General features: G+C 43.5%; 1 protein-coding gene across 2 annotated transcripts; it reads right to left on the bottom strand.

The window, feature by feature from the left end:
• Window positions 1-1,158: 1,158 nt before the first annotated feature.
• Window positions 1,159-17,146, bottom strand: LOC142790216 (uncharacterized). Of its 2 annotated transcripts, XM_075885194.1 has the most exons (6): window positions 16,620-17,146; window positions 12,817-12,871; window positions 12,307-12,391; window positions 8,946-9,063; window positions 4,121-4,195; window positions 1,159-1,413 (listed from the first exon to the last, which is right to left on the bottom strand). In XM_075885194.1, the coding sequence occupies exons 1-5, from the start codon at window positions 17,004-17,006 to the stop codon at window positions 4,151-4,153; spliced, it is 690 nt and encodes a 229-aa protein (XP_075741309.1). In that variant the 5' UTR covers window positions 17,007-17,146; the 3' UTR covers window positions 1,159-1,413; window positions 4,121-4,150. The 2 variants fall into 2 exon arrangements, with proteins under 2 accessions (XP_075741309.1, XP_075741308.1); XM_075885193.1 differs by lacking the exons at window positions 1,159-1,413; window positions 4,121-4,195 and having other exon boundaries at window positions 8,815-9,063.
• Window positions 17,147-18,097: the final 951 nt, after the last annotated feature.

Below are 18,097 nucleotides of genomic sequence, written 5' to 3'. Positions count from 1 at the left end.
TGCATTTTGTAATACAGGTGCAGCAAAGTGGAAGCACCGTGTGAAGTATAGCAGACAGTGCGTCTGCTTACTGATGTAACAGCTTGGACATACTACGTCACATTGCTGTTACGCGAGATTCATGGTGTCACACGGATGTTTTCCACTTCTTGGCGGAAGTTCTTGAAATCTTCGTCAAAAAATTTTGGTGCCTACACTCCTTTGAAATGCCATTCTATTCACTTACTAATCAATATGCTGACTGTTTAATAAAATTGCTTACAACCATGAGCGGACTCAATTCACAGCAAAAATGACCTGTACCAAAGAGGAACAGAAACATTACAGAGTGCATCAGGCACACGACATATGCTGAACTTTTCAATGTCAACATCTACTGGTTCTAATAGCGGGAGGCACGGCTGCAAGTAGGCCCAAATAACTACATAGACAGGCTCTGAATGGACCTGAGTAATGAGGCTGCAATTTGAGGTAAACTTAACTAAATGTCTTTGGTGCTTGATTTGGCATCCAATGGTAATCTCTGAAGAGTCGAGAAGTTGAAAGTCGTTCACTTTTTGGCAATCTTTTTCCGTCGAAACTGCACCTTTTCCCTCGTCTTCTGGTGGCGAGCGTGGTGGCGAGTGCTTCTCGCGGCCCAGATGCGCGGTGCCTATAGTAGAATGTACTCAGTGGTACTCTACGATATGGTTACAATGAAATACTGGAAGTGTAGCGGCGAGTCTTTTTCCGCAGCACTGCCACTGCCACAGAGGAAAGGCTGACATACGCTCATGTTCTTAAAATAAAAAGAGAAAAAAAATCGCCTCTCCTGTGGTAGATACTTTTCAGGAGATTCGAGGTGGCATTCATACAAACGGGAGATTATGTCCGAATTCTGGAGTCTCCCGAACAATTCGTGAGAGTTGGCAGGTACGTAATGCCCTTTTCGCTACATATGCTGCTTCTCTACAATGAGGTTCAAACCTAAAGAAGAAATATATATTCAATGCACTATTCTCGGAATGATCATCCATTTCACACCGGCAGTGTAGCGCAAACATGGCAAACAAGAAATAATCTAAAACGTTTACGCACCTGATTAGGCTGAGATTGGAAGCACTGCTATAATGATGGGCAATATACATACACAGTAAATCAGTGAACTGGGTTGTGAGCCTTGAGGTAGCATCAATAATTTCAACTACAATGACGAACCTGCTCCAACAGGACAAAGTAACCTAATGCACAAGGCTCTGAACGGAACCAGATAAAAATAATGAAGATCTGTGAGGTTCACCTCACCACGATAGCATTATGGCGAGAAGTGGCAAATGAGTGATCGAAGAGACGAGCAATTGCGCCATCCTGGACGCTCTGCACTTACGCCATTCACCTTCGATTCTCTTGTCAGGGAAGTTTTATGGAGATTCCCTGTTGAGACAAAGAGACAATTACAGCATGTTATATTTAGTTCAAACTACAGCAATAAGCTATTTTATGCCTGCTATAACCCACTGACTTGAGGCCACATATATCAACCAACAAATATAGGCTAGTATGATGTGAAAAAAGAATATTTATGACTTAGCATTTTAAAACAGCCGACGTCCGATTTCCCGGACCATCAAGGGACTGCGAAAACGTCCGGAAAAATGAATGCATGTGAAAACGCACCTTTTTTTGTAGGTATTTTTTGCCGACGAAAAGGGTAATGGCCGGAGTACAAGATTCCCGTTGTAATTCAGCCAATGCATCGTTCAGGTGGCTCTGAAAATAGCCATTTATAGAAAAAAATCCGACGTGGCCGGCGCTACCTCATAGGTCAGCACTTGGGCGCAAAGAAGTCACCTATTTTCTTTTCCACAACGTTCTGCTTGCCCATGGTCACGTCTGCCTCAATTTCAGTCAATGTCATATTGCCGTTGTACACTGATGACAGTGTCATCATTGCCCACGTTAACTTCGAGCTTGTTGGCTGTGTAGAAGATGGCTCTTCGTTCTCGGTGTTGTCAGAATCCTCCGTAACTTGACGAATTATTTTGTCATCAGTCAAGTCCGTACATAGCTCGAGGTCTTTTTCAGCGTTGGCAAAACCTTCAAACGTTATCCCGGCTTAAATCGACACGCCGGCAGCACGCAGACCGTCGAAGGCAACATCTGCGGATGGCAGTTTGTCACACACGCTGTCCATTTGGGGTGAGACGGCCGTCTCAGTGTCGAGTGTGAAACCCGCGTGGCGAAAACAGTTCCGCAGAGTCTCTTGCATAACTGCCCCTTCCACGATTCCGCTAGCATACTGACGGCAGACGTGGGGTCAACAGCGTAGCTTTTTCCGTTGTCGGAGCAGACCACCATGCGGCTGAACACTCGTGATTTGTAATAATGCTCTAAGTTCCGAATCACGCCTTCGTTCATGGCCTGCAGGATTGCTGTGGTGTTCAGCGGCAGAAATTCAATCTGTACAGCCTTCAGGTCCTTGATGTGGCCATGCGCAGTGCAGTTATCCACAAACAGCAGAACTCTTCAATTTATCTACTCGAACCTCCTTCCAGCTTGTGCACCTAACTTCGAATAACTGCTGCGTTACCCACGCCTTCTTGTTAGCTTCATAAAGAACAGGCAGAGTCACTGCCCTCTTGAAACATCTGGGATGCTTTGACTTGCCTATTACTAGTAATAGAAGCTTCTCGCTTCCCGACAAGTTGCTGCCAACAAGGACAATAAGACGCTCCTTGCTGTGCTTGCCGCCGTTGCAGGGGTCCCCAGCAAATGCAAGCGTTTTCTCTGGCAGCAGCTTGAAACACAGTCCAGTTTCATCGCAGGTGGAAATATGATTAGGCATAAACTGCTGAAGCGAGGACTGCAGCTTTCCATCCCGATATTTAGCGACAACGGAATCGTTGACGGCACCAGTTTCTCCACACATCTTCTTGAACTTTAAGTCATTGCGGCTCTTGAAATTGAGAAGCCATCTATCGCTCAACTTGAAGTCCTTCACGCCCATCTCAAGCGCGAAAATCTCTGCCTCCTGCTTCAGAATGTCGCCTGACACCGGGCATTTCTTGGCATTGAGCCACACAACGAGCACTTCCTCGAGCTTCAGGTAAACACCCTGGCTCGCATTCTTCTATCAAGCCCCGGCTGGTTTGGCAGCCACTTCCAAGATCTTCGCATTGTTTTTGATGAAGTCTGAAACAGTTTGCTTCAAAATTCCGAACTCCCTCCCAACCTCTGTCTGCCACCGACCGCGTTGGACCTGTTCAATGACGGCAGCTTTCTTCTCCATCATGAGCCTGCGAGAGGGCTTTGTGCGCTTCGAAGGCGCGGACGAAGAGGAAGGAGCCGTTGGTGCCATCGCTGTAAAAGGAGAATCCGCTCCACGAAAAGCGCAGCGCGAAACAGCGAGGAACTCAATGGATGCTGAAAGTTGGGAAACGTGATCATTGAAGGTAGCGCGCAGCAGCACGCGCAAACGATCAACCGCAGACGCGACCGCAGAGCTGACAAAACAACACCTGAGTGAACACAATGAGGTTTGGCTTGGCTAAGCCGCTAAGCTACTGCTGGCAACGGATTGACACGTGCAGTTTCGAGGTTACGGCAACCCCGGCGCGGTGCAGCCGTTGGCAGCGGTGCTGCTGGCTATACCTGCGATGCGAGTATGGCAGGTTCGATATGAAAACAACCATAACGGCGGCGGCGGTGGTGACTCTGGTTTGGTGGTTAACAGTAAAAAGTCCGAGAAATCGGATGTCAGAGGGTATAGGCGTATAGAATTTCGAACTTTTTAATACGTTAACGCTATGGGCAACTTGACGGTGCCACAGATGAGTCCGGGAAATCGGGCATGTCTGGAATTTCGAGCATCTGGGAGATGGGACGCCAATGGTATTTAGAACATGATTGTTAGCATGTTTTGCTTGAATCTGGAAGTAGTCAGCTCTAACGCATGCTTATGCACTGACTCTCAATCAAAATAATTCAAACTAGCTCGTTACTCATACTAGAGGCATTGGAAGTCCATGTAACAAATAATTAATCTTCGCTGAAAGAGGACAAAATGATTCCAAACTTCCTTTGGGCGGCCGCTCCTAAGGGAACATACAACATAACTGTGAAAACATCAAGTTGTGCTCACATTCAACACCCGCTGAGGTCTTCCTACTCTCTATTGGCCAGCATCCACTGGTGGATTCACATCAGGATCTTGTTGCTAAAAAACATTGTAGACATAGTTAATAGCATACCAAAACAATATGCAAATGGGTCAGCACATCACAAAAAAAGGAGATAATGCACATAAATATTGGGAAAATTGATGTATTAGATCAAGCCAAAAGGCCTTAAACAGGCAGCAACATGATGTCACAAACTAATAAATGAAACCGCTCGCTAATGAAAAGGTATTTTGCTTGCAAAATAATTCTACAAATGAAGTTACCAGTCAAGTACTGATTTTGATTGAGGCAATAGATTAGAGTGACGCCAAGTGATCGCAGCAGAACTGCTCTTTCAGTAAAGTGACATTTTAGCTTTTAAGCAAGCAAACCTGTGCAAGCAGCTTCAGCGTCTAATGGTGTTTGTTGCAATAGACAAGTGATACCGTGCAGCAACAGTTGGCAGTGATGGTAATCAAAAAATTGTGTGCACGTGCTTCGTGCTTCAACTCAAGCAGCCCCCAAAACTCTCAAAGAAGCTCTTACTCACAAAATACCTTTCCAAGCTAGTGGGTTCACACCCATATTGTTTATGTACCGTGTGAAGCAATGACTGCAATGTGTTGGGAAAAGGACATACTACAGCACTTACCACTCTTACTCACTGCTGTAGTTCAATTGACGCGTAAATATTTAATGGTGGTTGAAGCTAGCACCTTCGGCATTCACCCATCGTGTTTCATCATGATCCCTTAACATGAAGCACTAACTGCAAGTGGTCCACAATGTATTGTGCTATGCTTTGCAAACACATGGGAACTAAAGCTGCTTCATTTCATAAGGAAAAGCTGAACATCACAGGGCTGCTTGCCACTTTTGTGCCTTGTTTGGTGCCACTTTTGTGCACATGCATGCGACCTCAGCCCAATAAGCGATAAGTAGCATACATTACATGATGATATATTGACGAGATTGTTTTACTTGTTTAACTTTCGAGCTTTTGTTATGTTGTGAAATGTTCACCTTTATTTTCATGAACAAGCCGTAATCTCTTGTTTTAAGTGCTGCTGACTTATTGAATTGTTAGTTTTTGTTGCACCACATTATGCTGCTGTTATTATTAAGCTGCATTGAATAGTTGTTCATTGCAAGTTTACTTCCGCATTCACTGTAACCTCCCTAACTAAATGTCTTCAGGCCTGTAAGGTATTTTTCAATAAAAAAATAAATAAATCTGCCATTTACTGCTGTGCCAACTATGTTAGGCTACCTAGTCAGCGTTTCTCACTGCTTGTCAAACACCTGTGTAGTGGTTTAGTACAGTGTCAATAAAAATCTATTCACAGCAACCTTATAGCTCTCAGAAAGCCAGTAAACAATCTTACCAGTGAAGTGAACTTAGAGGATACGACTTTTCTGAACAATGCTGAATTCACGGCTCCTCTTTCTAACACTAATGTGCATAGATATATATATCTGAAGAAATTGAACCAGACGCATATTGTGAAACACGTCTGCATACAGTCATTTTGACAGGTTACACGGTCATCATGGCAGTATAATGCCAGCCTTTCTCATTATTGCTAGAAAAAAAAAACTAAAATCAGCTATCTCAATGTTCAAAGAACTATTTGAAAAGAATGAATATTTGCTCAAGCTTAGAAATTGATAATACATAGAGGCGAAACCTATATACATTTTACCAGTATAGGTTATGGTAAAATGGCCCTAAAAGGCCAACTCCGGCAATTTTTTGGCCATATCAGGGTAATGGTGGTTCTATGTTTCTGAGACACTCTTGTCACCCGCCCAATAGCTGAAATGCTCAACACCTTTGAGAATAATTTTCAATAAGCAAAAAGGCGCAATACTGAAACCGAAAACCAACGGAGCGCACAGTTTACGTATGACGTAACATGTGATAGGAACCTAGAACCGCAGGTCGCCCTGGCATGCTGGTCCTGCCGGCACGGTGTATAAAAACTGTGAATGCTGGGCCAAGCAGACGCTCCAAATTTAGCTCGGAGCAAAGGTGAACGCGCCGAGCGTCAACTAACATCGAGACTGACAGTGCATGAGAAATGTTCGACAGCGGCTGCTGACACAAATGATGCTGTTACCTCGCTGTTTTAGTAGCGAAGCTCCTTATGCCGTGAGTCATGCGTCCACGTTGTATGTAGTAGTAGTAGTAGGTAGCTACCTCTCGTTTAGTCCTTGGAATATCACCTGGATGGCGTTAATTGTATATGATGAATACACGATGAAGAGATGCGCGATGGCCGAACTTGTAGTCCCCACTAGATGGACGGACGGACAGACGTACAGGCAGAAGGACAGACAGACAGATAAACGGATGCATGGACAAAAGCATGCTCGCACGGTTGCACGAACTGACTGACAGATGCACGGACAGACACACACACGAATGGATGAACAGACAGACAGACGCCGGCCAAACGCTGTCCTGATAGGACTCCGGAGAGAAATGATGAGAACACACGCGTGCCGTTTTGCTTGATAGCCAAATGTCCCGCCTCATCGCACTGATTCACTTTTCAAGGAGGGCACTGTCACGTGGAAAGCCGTGACAGCAAACACTCTGCGCCTTGTGTGAGTGGTTTGTGCAGCCCACAAAGCAACATCAACTACCACCCATCGCACACTTATCCACAGGGAACAGAAATCCTGCGCCGAACCAGCGAAACGCCGGCCAGACACCACGGAGTAGAGAAGAAGACCACCGAACATCGCCGCCGTCACCTTCTGGCAAGCCCCAGTAAACGCTGCAGCGGCCAAAGTTAGCGATGCCACCGGCTGCGTCACGTCCGCTGACATACCAAACGTGACGACACACGAACAGTGTTGCCAATAATTCTGGCAAGCCAGGTGAGCCGTCTCGAGGCAATCTTTAAAATTCATTTGCAAACAATCAAACCATCTCTCAAGCTTGTAATTTAGCAAAAATGATGTCAATGTGCATAGGAGCATACCCATCACATTTCACTGAGATCTATCGACCTCTAAAGATCACCGGACTTGGCCTTTAATACAGTACTAATGCAATGAGAATCAAAAATTCACTGCTTTATTTCTTTGTGTACTACATTTATGAAAAATATAGAATAAGCAGGATTACTAAATTGAACAATACTGCAATGTATATCGGTGGTAAAAGTGGCAAGAAGTCTTATTTATTCATAAAACCCACAAACTCAAGACGCAAGATGGTGCAAAGCAATGCATGCACATAAATAGCTATGAAGTGACACAACTGTCAGCCATAATCACAGCAAACAAAACCATTCAAGCCATGAAGTTGGCCAAATCTGCTTACAAAACATTAAATAAAAAACTAGCAGGCCCATGATAACTCTAATTGTCTGCCACACTTGTTTGTGCAAGCTAGTTTTAATTTCAATGGCAAGGAAGCAGATCTGTGGCAACTTCACACAATGGCTTATTTCTCTCTCCGAGATTAATAAGGCTGCCGCATGGCAATGCACCTAAAAGAAAGATGTGCTACTCTTTCATTTACAGTTTTGCAGACAACACCATTTCACTTAGTAATTCATGCTATGTTCCGCATTGTCATGACATCACTATAATGTCAGTGATTTCAGGTTGAGCTGTTTGCAACAATAGTATCAAGCTGGAATACATTCAGTCCCAGTTGTAATGAAGGAGCCAATGCCCTAAACAGTTTGATATAGTATTAGCTGCCTTTACACGGCCTAACTAGTATGCATTGAGCTTGTATGTACCTCAGCATCACTGTCATCTACAGCTGCACGGTGCTACTCATTATTCTGAAGGCCTCTTGTCTTCACCATGCTTCACATTATAGAACATTACATAAAGGAAGTTCTAGATAATGCATAATCTGCTAAGGCGAAAGAAATTCACTGCACATCGTAATCTGCCATGTGGATAAACTGCCAGCCTGACTAGCCAAGACGTAATCCCAAGAGTTGTTGCTCACACGCGACAGCTCTAACCAAAATTGCTACTACAGCACGGCCTCGTTGTATCAATGTTTAATTTAAACCCAAAATATCTTTTATGAATCACTGATCATATGCATGCATTTTCTTCACACACACAAAAAAAAACTCATATGTACAGCACACTATTTAACAAGACCTGAAAGGACCAGGAAAGATAGTCCCACTTACTAAGTAAAACATACTCTAGTATACGAATACTAGGGTATTCTACAACTACAAAAGTGAATTACAAAAAGTTGCTCCACTTGAAAGCAATTTATTTTAACACCTTTCATTTACCGAGATTTCACTAGTAATATGTAATCTCCAGTAATTTTGTTAGTCCATTCGCTCTCATTATCATGGTTAAACTTGAAGATTTACGCTTTTGAAAACTGTTGACAAACGTACTGTAGTTTATACATGCTAGGTAAAGAAAATGTGGTTTAGCAGAGCGTAACGTTGGGCGAGTTGGTTGGTGCATAGAAGAAAATGTAGTTTTGATAGTTACATACCACTTCCTTGCTTTTCATAAATACACAGAGTTGTCTCCTTTTGCGCATTAAAAGCAAACAAAAGGTAACAACCTGCACGTTTACTGATGTCGTCAGGGAAACGATTTTATAAGTCCAAATAGTTTCTCAAACTACAAGAGAACATGCAGTGGTTGCAGTTATTTCAGATGCCAAACATGCGGTTAATGAAAGAAGCTTTATTGTGATGGGGATAGTAGAGCTCAATGATTAACTTGTGTCTATGTCGCTTGTGCGTTGGTAGCTTGTGTGGTGATGTTAGTGCGCCTTTGTGTGCCACTAGCGCTCACCACATCTTGTAGTGAATTTGCAACTTCCTTCGCTGTCTCTTCCTTCTTTGCAGGCAACTGTGACTCCTTGACCAGATTGTGATTTATGTCAGGAGCTGCTGTCTCTTGGATTGTGAGGCTGTGAAGAAAAACGAGCGAGAAGAAAAATCATTACAGCCTATATTACAACAAACAACAAGTTAAAGCACAAATAAAAATGCATTTTCTGAAGTTTGTCTTTAACTGAGATCACATACTGCCGCGGTTTGGACTAGGTAACCTATGTAGAGTGGAACCGTGCCTTGGTAATTTTTAAGGGTTGAATCGAACCACAGGGAGCAAAAAAAACATTAAGCATCTTTTTGATCCGTAAGTCACCATAGCAACAATTCCCAAGCAGGAATCCAGCAAAAACCAAAGGTTTACATACTTGGCTTTTGTGGACTTCACAGCTCTAATGTCCTACAGCATCAGCCCAATGCTGTGTTTATACATATAGAGCAAGCTTGTTCCCTTCTAATAAAACTACTGGACTAAATATATGCCTTGTGAATACAAGCCAAACATTATAGAGCAGCAGTAATTTACAACTGATTCTCAGTCAGCCAGAAATCGTTTCCTCTTCTCTAGACGAGTGATGCCATATGCCCAATACTACTATGGTACAAGCACAATGTTCATGGATATTGGCCGATTTGAGCATTGTGAGCTGGACAGTTCCCGTGGCTGCCACGGGATGCCGCCACAAGCCTGGGTGCACTCGTGATCACACTAAAAATATGCCTCACGTTAAAAAAAAAAGAAAGGAATAGCTTGAAGGTCATAACGAGCAAAGACAAAAGGACGCATCTTCTCGTGCCCTAGTCATCCTTCCCCTTATGTAGCTTCAGCGTGCACGCTAATACGAAAGGAGAGGAAAAGGACTTGGTTTGTGACAAATCCCTCTAACTCCGCTCTTGCTTGATGGATTCCGAAATTTTTGCAGCAGTCGATTTGAGAGGCAATGAGCAGTTTTAATGATTGATTGATATGTGATATTCAATATCCCAAAACCACCATATGATTATGAGAGATGCCGCATTGGCGGGCTCTGGGAATTTCGACCACCTGGGGTTCGTTAACGTGCACCCAAATTTGAACACAAGAGCCTACAGCGTTTTCGCCTCTGTCAAAAATACAGCCATCGCAGCCGGGGTTCGATCCCACGATCTGCAGGTCAGTAATCGAGTACCTTAGCCACTAGGACACCGCGGTCGGGCTAAGCTCTTTTCATGGAGTCATTTACTGATTACTTAGAAAAGTGTTGCAAGACAGGATTGGTTGGGCAAGAGCATCACGGTCTCCAAGACTGAACAAATCCCTAAAAAATCTGTGAAATGTTAACAACACAATCTGCAACATGTTTTTATTGCAAAATACGTTTCATCAACACATAGTTTCGGGAAATATTCACCGGCGATTACGATACTCCCTAATGCAAATTATTCCAGCGGCTTCGTTTCGGCTACCGCACTTGTAGCAATGTAACATTTGTTATATGTTGCCACAGAAACTGCCTACGCACGGGTGCTACACCCACCACTCTGTGCACTGCAGACCTCGCGAACAAAGCAAAATGCCGACAGCCTCAATATAGCAAGCGAAACCAGCCGCAGTGCACGTGCGAGCCCTCAATATGCACAAGCTCTGACCGAGGGGCCAGCACATGCGACGAAGGAGGAAAGCGAGGTTAGATGTCAGTGGCTCGCGATATCGACAAACTCCACATTGGCTTTCTTTCATCCTCATTCACTATGTCATTTATGCCAGGAGCGCTGCTGCTCAATGCATAGGAATGGGCACATAAGAGCTAAGCTCTAAAAATATAATTCATAGCTTACAAGTCATCGCAACTACAAACTGTCTGGCTGACATTCTGTGCTTCTGTGCTTACCTATGATTGACATTTTTTCACAGCTCGACACTTCCAGGAAATAAAGAGAATGAACCTGAATTTGATATTTTGCGTGTCGAGGGAAACAGGCATGGGATATAAATGTCAACAAAGCATGACAGCCAGATGTGGTATGGGATTTTTTGTCGATCAAAAGCAAGCATCTCTAGTGATTACCCTCCTTTCATTCATAACTTGAGAAAACTTCACTCTTTTATGTAGCATGCGAGAGTTTATTGGTCAGCAGCCTAATCCTTAAAGTTGAAGTACTGTGAGATGCCATAAAAAAAACTAATGTTTTACATTCACCCTGACTGCCACAAGTGGCAGAGGCTGGCACACCCAGACTGACCAATATACAAATACCCAAGCAAGTGGACAGTGGACCTGCAGTCGTCATAGTACAATTGCTAGTGAAACATGGGCATAATGCGAAGAGAGCGGGTTTTCCTCTCACCAGACAACAAGTTTCCCTTTCTACTTATTTTGTAATTATATTTCAGTTCAAAGCTATAACGCCCCGTAAGCCTTCAGTGACGGTGTCATCTATAGGCTGGGCACCTTGAATTCTACTGCTTTGGTTCGCTTTTTGCAATATCGCATGACTAATACCTGTATATAACGCCGGCACTTTTGAAAGGCCGTTCAGTTGATGGCCAACAAAACGACACAGCTCTATCGACTCGATTGAGTTTTCGCACTACTAAACGGCAGTTTTTGATGGCCATAGAGAGGGTCAGGCATTTTTCACGAAAATTGTGCGGCACTGTGGATCTTTATTCTTGTGTTCATGTCATCGAAAGTTGAATAAGATAAATCCACTTATAAGCAGTCTTTTGTTTCTTTCTTTACACATTTTAATGAAAGAGATTAAAGTAGTGCCCGTCCTGTCCTTTTGTTTTGTGAATGTGTTTTCTCGTGCTCAAAATTCCCGTAAACATTTTGATGGATTGTTTATTTGTGGTTACGAGCACATGTTTAGTTTTTAACTCGTTGAGCTTTGAAACTATGGCAAGACAGTGCAATGAAGAGAAGTACACTGCTGTTGTCGAGTGTGTGCAGGTCACACATTTCAAGTGGCCAAATACTTTATAAAATAATTCATAACGCACTTATGTATTGTTTTTAAGGCCTAGTGGTTAATATTTATTTCTATTCGGAAGTATGAGCCAATGTCAACAACGTTTGCGCAGTTTCCGTTTTTGTTACTCTATTGCCGTAGAAGTTCCGACAGAGTTGTGGAGTGCTCTGTCGACTCGATAGACCATCGCCTCAATGGCCTTCAAACCGTCCCTCGTAGCGGCTTGTGCTTGTGATCGAGTCAATAGACTATTGGATGGAAGGCCTTCCAAATGCTCGTATGACATGGGTACAAAAAATGAAGAATGAGCATCCATCCTGGCCCCAATCTTTATCAACATGCATAGCACTGAAAAAAAAGGAACTTACTGTACACCAGCTGCAGCTTTTCTTTCAGCATCCCTGACAGCTGCCTTCAGGGCATCGACTTCACTGGTGAGCTTTGCCAGTGACGCTATTAAAAATATGAAAAGAGATGTATTTTAGAACTAGAGTCACAACATGACACTTTAAACACCATTCACAAATGTTTGTTGCTCATTACAAGCCACTCTACTGCCTGATGTGTATGTGTCACGGTACTTGCCGTATCTTAATAGTAAGAAATATGTTTAGTTGTCATATAAAGCCAAACTCTTGCTTATTCAGCAACTGCCTTTGCAAAATAACACCTATACGTAGCAAACATCGAGCAGGAAAATGAAGCTCTCCAGCTTTCATAACATAGTTCACAAGCTAAATTAAACCATGCTACAATTGAGGCACATTTATAATGTGGAAATTATACAGGGGTGAGTGAATAAGGAGCATGAAATTATGCGAAAATTCAACTCCTTAAAAGAAAGATTTAAAAGTAATGTACACCAAGCACTGTCTTACTCTCTTTCTCAGATAACTTTGATGAAGTCTCGTTCAACCTCTGCAGGCATCCAGTCTGAAACAAGAAAAATAATATACAAGCAGTGTTAACCTTTAGCAGGCTTTGATAACAGGTGTGTCTCATAGAGCATACCCAAAGCACAGTGCACACCTTTATAGATACTTAAAAAATATTTCACTCCCTACCCCACCCCAGCAAAAGTGGATGACCAAGAAAACTGAAGAGAACCACAAACACAGCTTTTGAGGGAGTGTGCTCCCTTTAATGGGACACCTATATTTGGCCAGTGAAAAATCTAGCAGTAAAATCATACCAAATTTCCGTGACCAAACGGTGACACCATGTTTTACATAATGACGCAATGATCATGTCGCCACCTCAAACGTTACATGATGTCACCAAGCGATGTCAAGCAGCAACGTCAAGGGATACCTCTTAACAAAGCACCACACTGTGCGCTGTCTTCAGGACTGCCCCACACTAAAGTGTAAGCAAGCACAACACGAAAAGTTCCAACTAACTGCTGGCTTCCCCATAAAAATTTCCCCTACTTTCTCCCTCGATTTGATAAAACAATAGAAATATGAAATTTTCTAGCCTTCAGGTAAGTTCACAGGACGCTGCAATCCTACCCTACATCCTGGTTGCATTCTATTATTGTACAGAGCTCTATTGTGGACCCAGCGTATTGTACCCCGTAACTTTCAGTAGGCAAAACCTAAAACTATAATAATAATAATCCAACTGTGGTGCTTCCAGGCATACACAAAATGTATAGACGGTTTCGGTGTTTGTAAATAAACTGGCTTGTGCCGAACGGCCTACCCCAGCAGACTTCCGGTGCGGCACTTCCGGCAATGCTTTTTCAATGGTTGCGGCGGTGTTTTCCTGATGTGTTTCAGTTTGCTGCTCTGTTATTTCTGGCGCATTCCTCAGGATGTGTTTGCAGCAACGTCTAACGGCTACATGAAGGGGCTCACTGCTCACGTGGTCGATGGGTACCGTGCGAAATATCAGTCGTTGCGCTCCGATGAGCGCGGCTCCCTGCTTCCTGTCAACTCTGATAGTGGTCGTGCCTATACAAGCAGAAAATGTATAACTGCAGGAGAAGTTTGTCAGCTAACTTAAGTGGGCCAGTTAGTTCTGCATGGCAACGATGTGAATGCGCTTTGAAGACGCGGACCGGGGCAAACCTGTCTTTTCCCTGTCCGTATCTTCAAAGCGCACCCACATCGTCGACATGCAGAAGAGTCGCTCGATTCATTGTGAAGTTGTTCAATTCAGCTTTTCTACTCAAACTGGAAACCTTCCTCCTGTTGAACCCCAAACATATTTGTGTTTTCGTCTAAGCATACAACCTCAGGATAAAACGCTTAATTCTGTGCCTGTGTCCTACCAGGCACTTTTTAAAGAGATCAGCGGCGATCGGAATCGCTCGCGATCCGAAGTGTTCATGTGACCGAGAAATTATAAAATGTGCTGATGTGATGACGTCAACTGCGGCTGCAGAGTCACGCGAACTATTATGGTTTACTCATGTGTAAGCTATTCATGAATCAAACTTTCAAGTTGAACCTACCTAAATTTACTGTCCATGTTCACACCCTAAAGATACATTAGCGAGAATGCGGTGATGTTCATTAGCGGCAGAAAGACAGGCGATGAGTCATTTGCTCGCACAGATGAGAGCCCACTCGCCGGCGTCACTTAAAAAAAAAAAAATCTAATGCAACAACAATGAAACGTGCACACCCCGACGTACACTGTGCGGCGATTCATGTCAGGCGCGGGTACTTTGCATACTGTGTTGTTTCGAACAGTGCACATAATTGATATCGCTCAAACTATAAAATAAACACTTTTGCGATAGATTTTCAGTGTTAGCTTTCACATTTTGCTGCGCATTTCAGGCGTCAGTACACCTATTTGTTACGGGTGAAACACGACAGTGACTGCATGATGTGTTCCCAGTAACCGGACGCCTTCGACTAGTCTAACGTCCGAGTATCGCCTCTGTGCCATCAGTCTGAGATGAGCTTTGCATTGCCTTTGATGAAGTGCAGAAGAAACCTACGCGCTCTTAGTGGGAATACAGTTTTCTCGCGTGATCCCTACGATGCAGGCGTTCTTCCTATCGTCATCGCTTGGAAAACAGAACGTTTTGACTAGCATATAAAATTATTTCAGGCATGTAGACTGCATCCTGGCTTGACACAGCTGTGCTCGAGTCTAAATGATTTCATCGGAATTATTTTATCCACGTAAAACATCGGAGCACAAGCAGTCGCGGCCAGCAACAAACGCTAAAACCACACAAAAACAAGCGAAACCTGAAGTTTCAAGGGGCGGTTTTCCGGTGACCGCACAATGCTGCTAGAGACCGGCAGGCTCTGGCAAAACCACCTATAGCCTCGCACTGTGCACTATGCCAGCACTATACCCATGACAATGTCTTTTTTTCAGTCAAGAAACAGGTTTCCACGAACTGTGGGGTACTTCTCTGTTCTCTATGTTCCACGCTCATATGTTCAAGCACTTGGGATCTACAGCACCATATGCTGTTTTGTATTTAGCAGGCACCACTACCGAAATTGCACAGTCATAAAAACTTTACTAACCATATTTTGCAGTGCGCTAGCTTTTTTTTTTTTGTACTTGCAATGCTTTCTGCATCATATATATGACACAAATTACACCCACAACTTATAGATGCAAGGTGACACAAAATTAAAATATTCATGTGCATCTTTATACCACAGGTAGCAGTGTACTGTTGTTTGTCACAGAAACCAGGTCAACCCTCTAGTAAATGGAAGTGAATAAGTTTTGCCTTCTGCCTACAATGCCATAACTATGTCATATTTTACAATGTAATGGTATGGAACTTTATGTGGTATAGAATTACATGATACAAACTTATTACGTTATTTCAAATGTGATGCATTATATTTGTGGCCACGAAGGTACCACGAACAACTTATAGTAACTAGCACTTATATTTGATGCAGTGTAAATGTTTGTTGCACATTTTCGGCGCATCCGTTATAAATTTCACAGCATATGAAGAAAATTTGCAAAATGTGAATACATTAGTCATGTTCAGCAAGTATGCATAACTGTTGTGACAAAGCGTAAGATTTGGCAAGTGAAGGTGATTGTAACCACATCTATGAGATACAGTAACTTGGCTCGCACTGCTTTACGTAGCTTCCTTATGAAGAAAACTAACTAGGCAGCCCTCCACTCATGGGCAGCACAGCCAGATCAGAAGAGCAGAAGCTCTAGTGGGTTTGAGCAAGCGCATATAAGTTAGGCAGCAATGCTGTCACTGATTCTCTGGCTTTCCGCTATGTATAAATGTGTCATGGGCGAGAGCTATCGCAGTTTGCAAGTTGCTCGATTCAAAATGTCCCAGGTCACACACCACCTGGCTCATAAACGCGCGTCACCAGAAAATCATGCGAATAGAAGAAACAATGCGTCATTTGCCGAGCACTTCCGTCATGATATGGCAGCTACGCGCCTGCTGGAAAGACGCAGCCGGTCAGCTCCGACTTGGCATGAAATATCAGGTGCAAGTTACTATGTACACGCGAGTCGAACACACTGCTGCTACTGCCTAGATGCGTGCAGGTGGGTCGCAAGCGTGAGATCTTAACGCTGTCGAGCCGACGCAAGCGACATCAATAGATAACGAAACGACAGAGCGCTAACCACATGGACTAGCATAAAGAAAATGCGGACTGAAAACGAAACGCCAGTCAGCGGCCACAACAGCACACAACACGATGTATTTTCGTACCAGCGCCTTGGCAGCAGTGTCGGCTTCACGAGACTTTGTCATCAGCTCGTCCTCTTTCTTGCGAAGCGCGGCTTCGACGGCGGCTCTTTCTTGCTCCTTTTGCAATAGCTGCTTGTCCTTTTCGTCTAGCGACTTGGAGTTGTCCTCGAGCGTCTTCTTGAGCTCGTCGTGACGGGTTTCCAGGGACTCGCGCTTTTCCGCCATGGCCCTCAGTCGCTCTTGCAAGTCTCGGTATTGCACCTCCAAGGCACTGTACTGCGAGGACAAGTTGTAGTAACAGAATCCGATCAGCACAAGCCCGATTAAGAGTGCTGCAAGCAAGAAAGGAGGTGCACGTCCGCCGTAGTGTGGCCGCAGGGCTCCTCGGTTGCTCCCGTTCGATTTCATCGCTGTGCCAGTAAGCCGTTCGGAATCACGGCAACGCTTTAGACGAAGTGCAATGAAGACTGATGATTCTAAAGGAACTTCAACAATTTCGACTCATCACTTCACAAATGACGCCGCAAGACGCATTGACAGATCACGGACACGGAGCCAACAGAGCGGCGGCCGTAGCAAATGCGGACGTAGTACATACTGCATGGTTGCCTGACTTAAGCCGCGTCTTCGCTAAGTAACACCGGCGCGCTCGGAAAGGACATAACCATGTCGTGAGTTTACAAAGGCGAGCAACCGGGTCGCGCCCTTACAGTTTATTGCGTCATAGCCTCCTAGACAATTATAGTGTATTGCCAGAATCAACACAGTGGAGAAGACACATGCATAAGCGCACTTGAATAATGTAGGTTCATTTGCAAACGTATGTCTTCAAAACAACTGCATCATAGTGTTTCATACAATACTGTATGAAACTCTATGAACTGCATTATCAAAAATAATTGGAGACAAATTTTTAGCCACCTGCGATTTATAACTGATAAATTTTATTGGGCACACCACGCGTTTGTGGAAAAAACAAGTTTGCTAATAAATTATCACAGTCGGACTTCCCACAATTATTTCACACATATACATACGATAACATTAACACAAAGAAATCAGTGTTGTGGGGAGTAAGCATACGAACGTAAAAAAAAAAAATCTTTGGAGGATTTTGCCGAAGCCTTATGACCGTGCTATATTCAGAGAAAAGCAACTAACTTTCGTTTTGTGTTTGAATAACGATTGCTCCATTACCGTATAATGATCTTGACATTTTAGTAAATTTATTAACGCAAGAAAATGTTTGCTTGCGGTCTGATTCTCTAAGCACCTATGTTTTACGTGGATAATTATGGACACAGGGTAAAGTATATCATACTTTGCTCCACTTTCTTTTGTTCGATTGAGAACAGTGGACAATTGTGAAGCACTGAAGTCATTCACATTTATTCAGTGACTTTTTAATTGAGACGATGAACTTAATAAGACAGTATTTCATTTGTGCCTGAAGTTTTTAAGTATTCACACGACCCACAAGTGAAAACCATTTGAACTAT

This window comes from Rhipicephalus microplus, unplaced genomic scaffold, assembly GCF_043290135.1.
Source record: "Rhipicephalus microplus isolate Deutch F79 unplaced genomic scaffold, USDA_Rmic scaffold_83, whole genome shotgun sequence".
NCBI lineage: Eukaryota > Metazoa > Arthropoda > Arachnida > Ixodida > Ixodidae > Rhipicephalus > Rhipicephalus microplus.
Note: the sequence above shows the minus strand (reverse complement) of the source record. Positions and strands in the feature narration are given on the sequence as shown.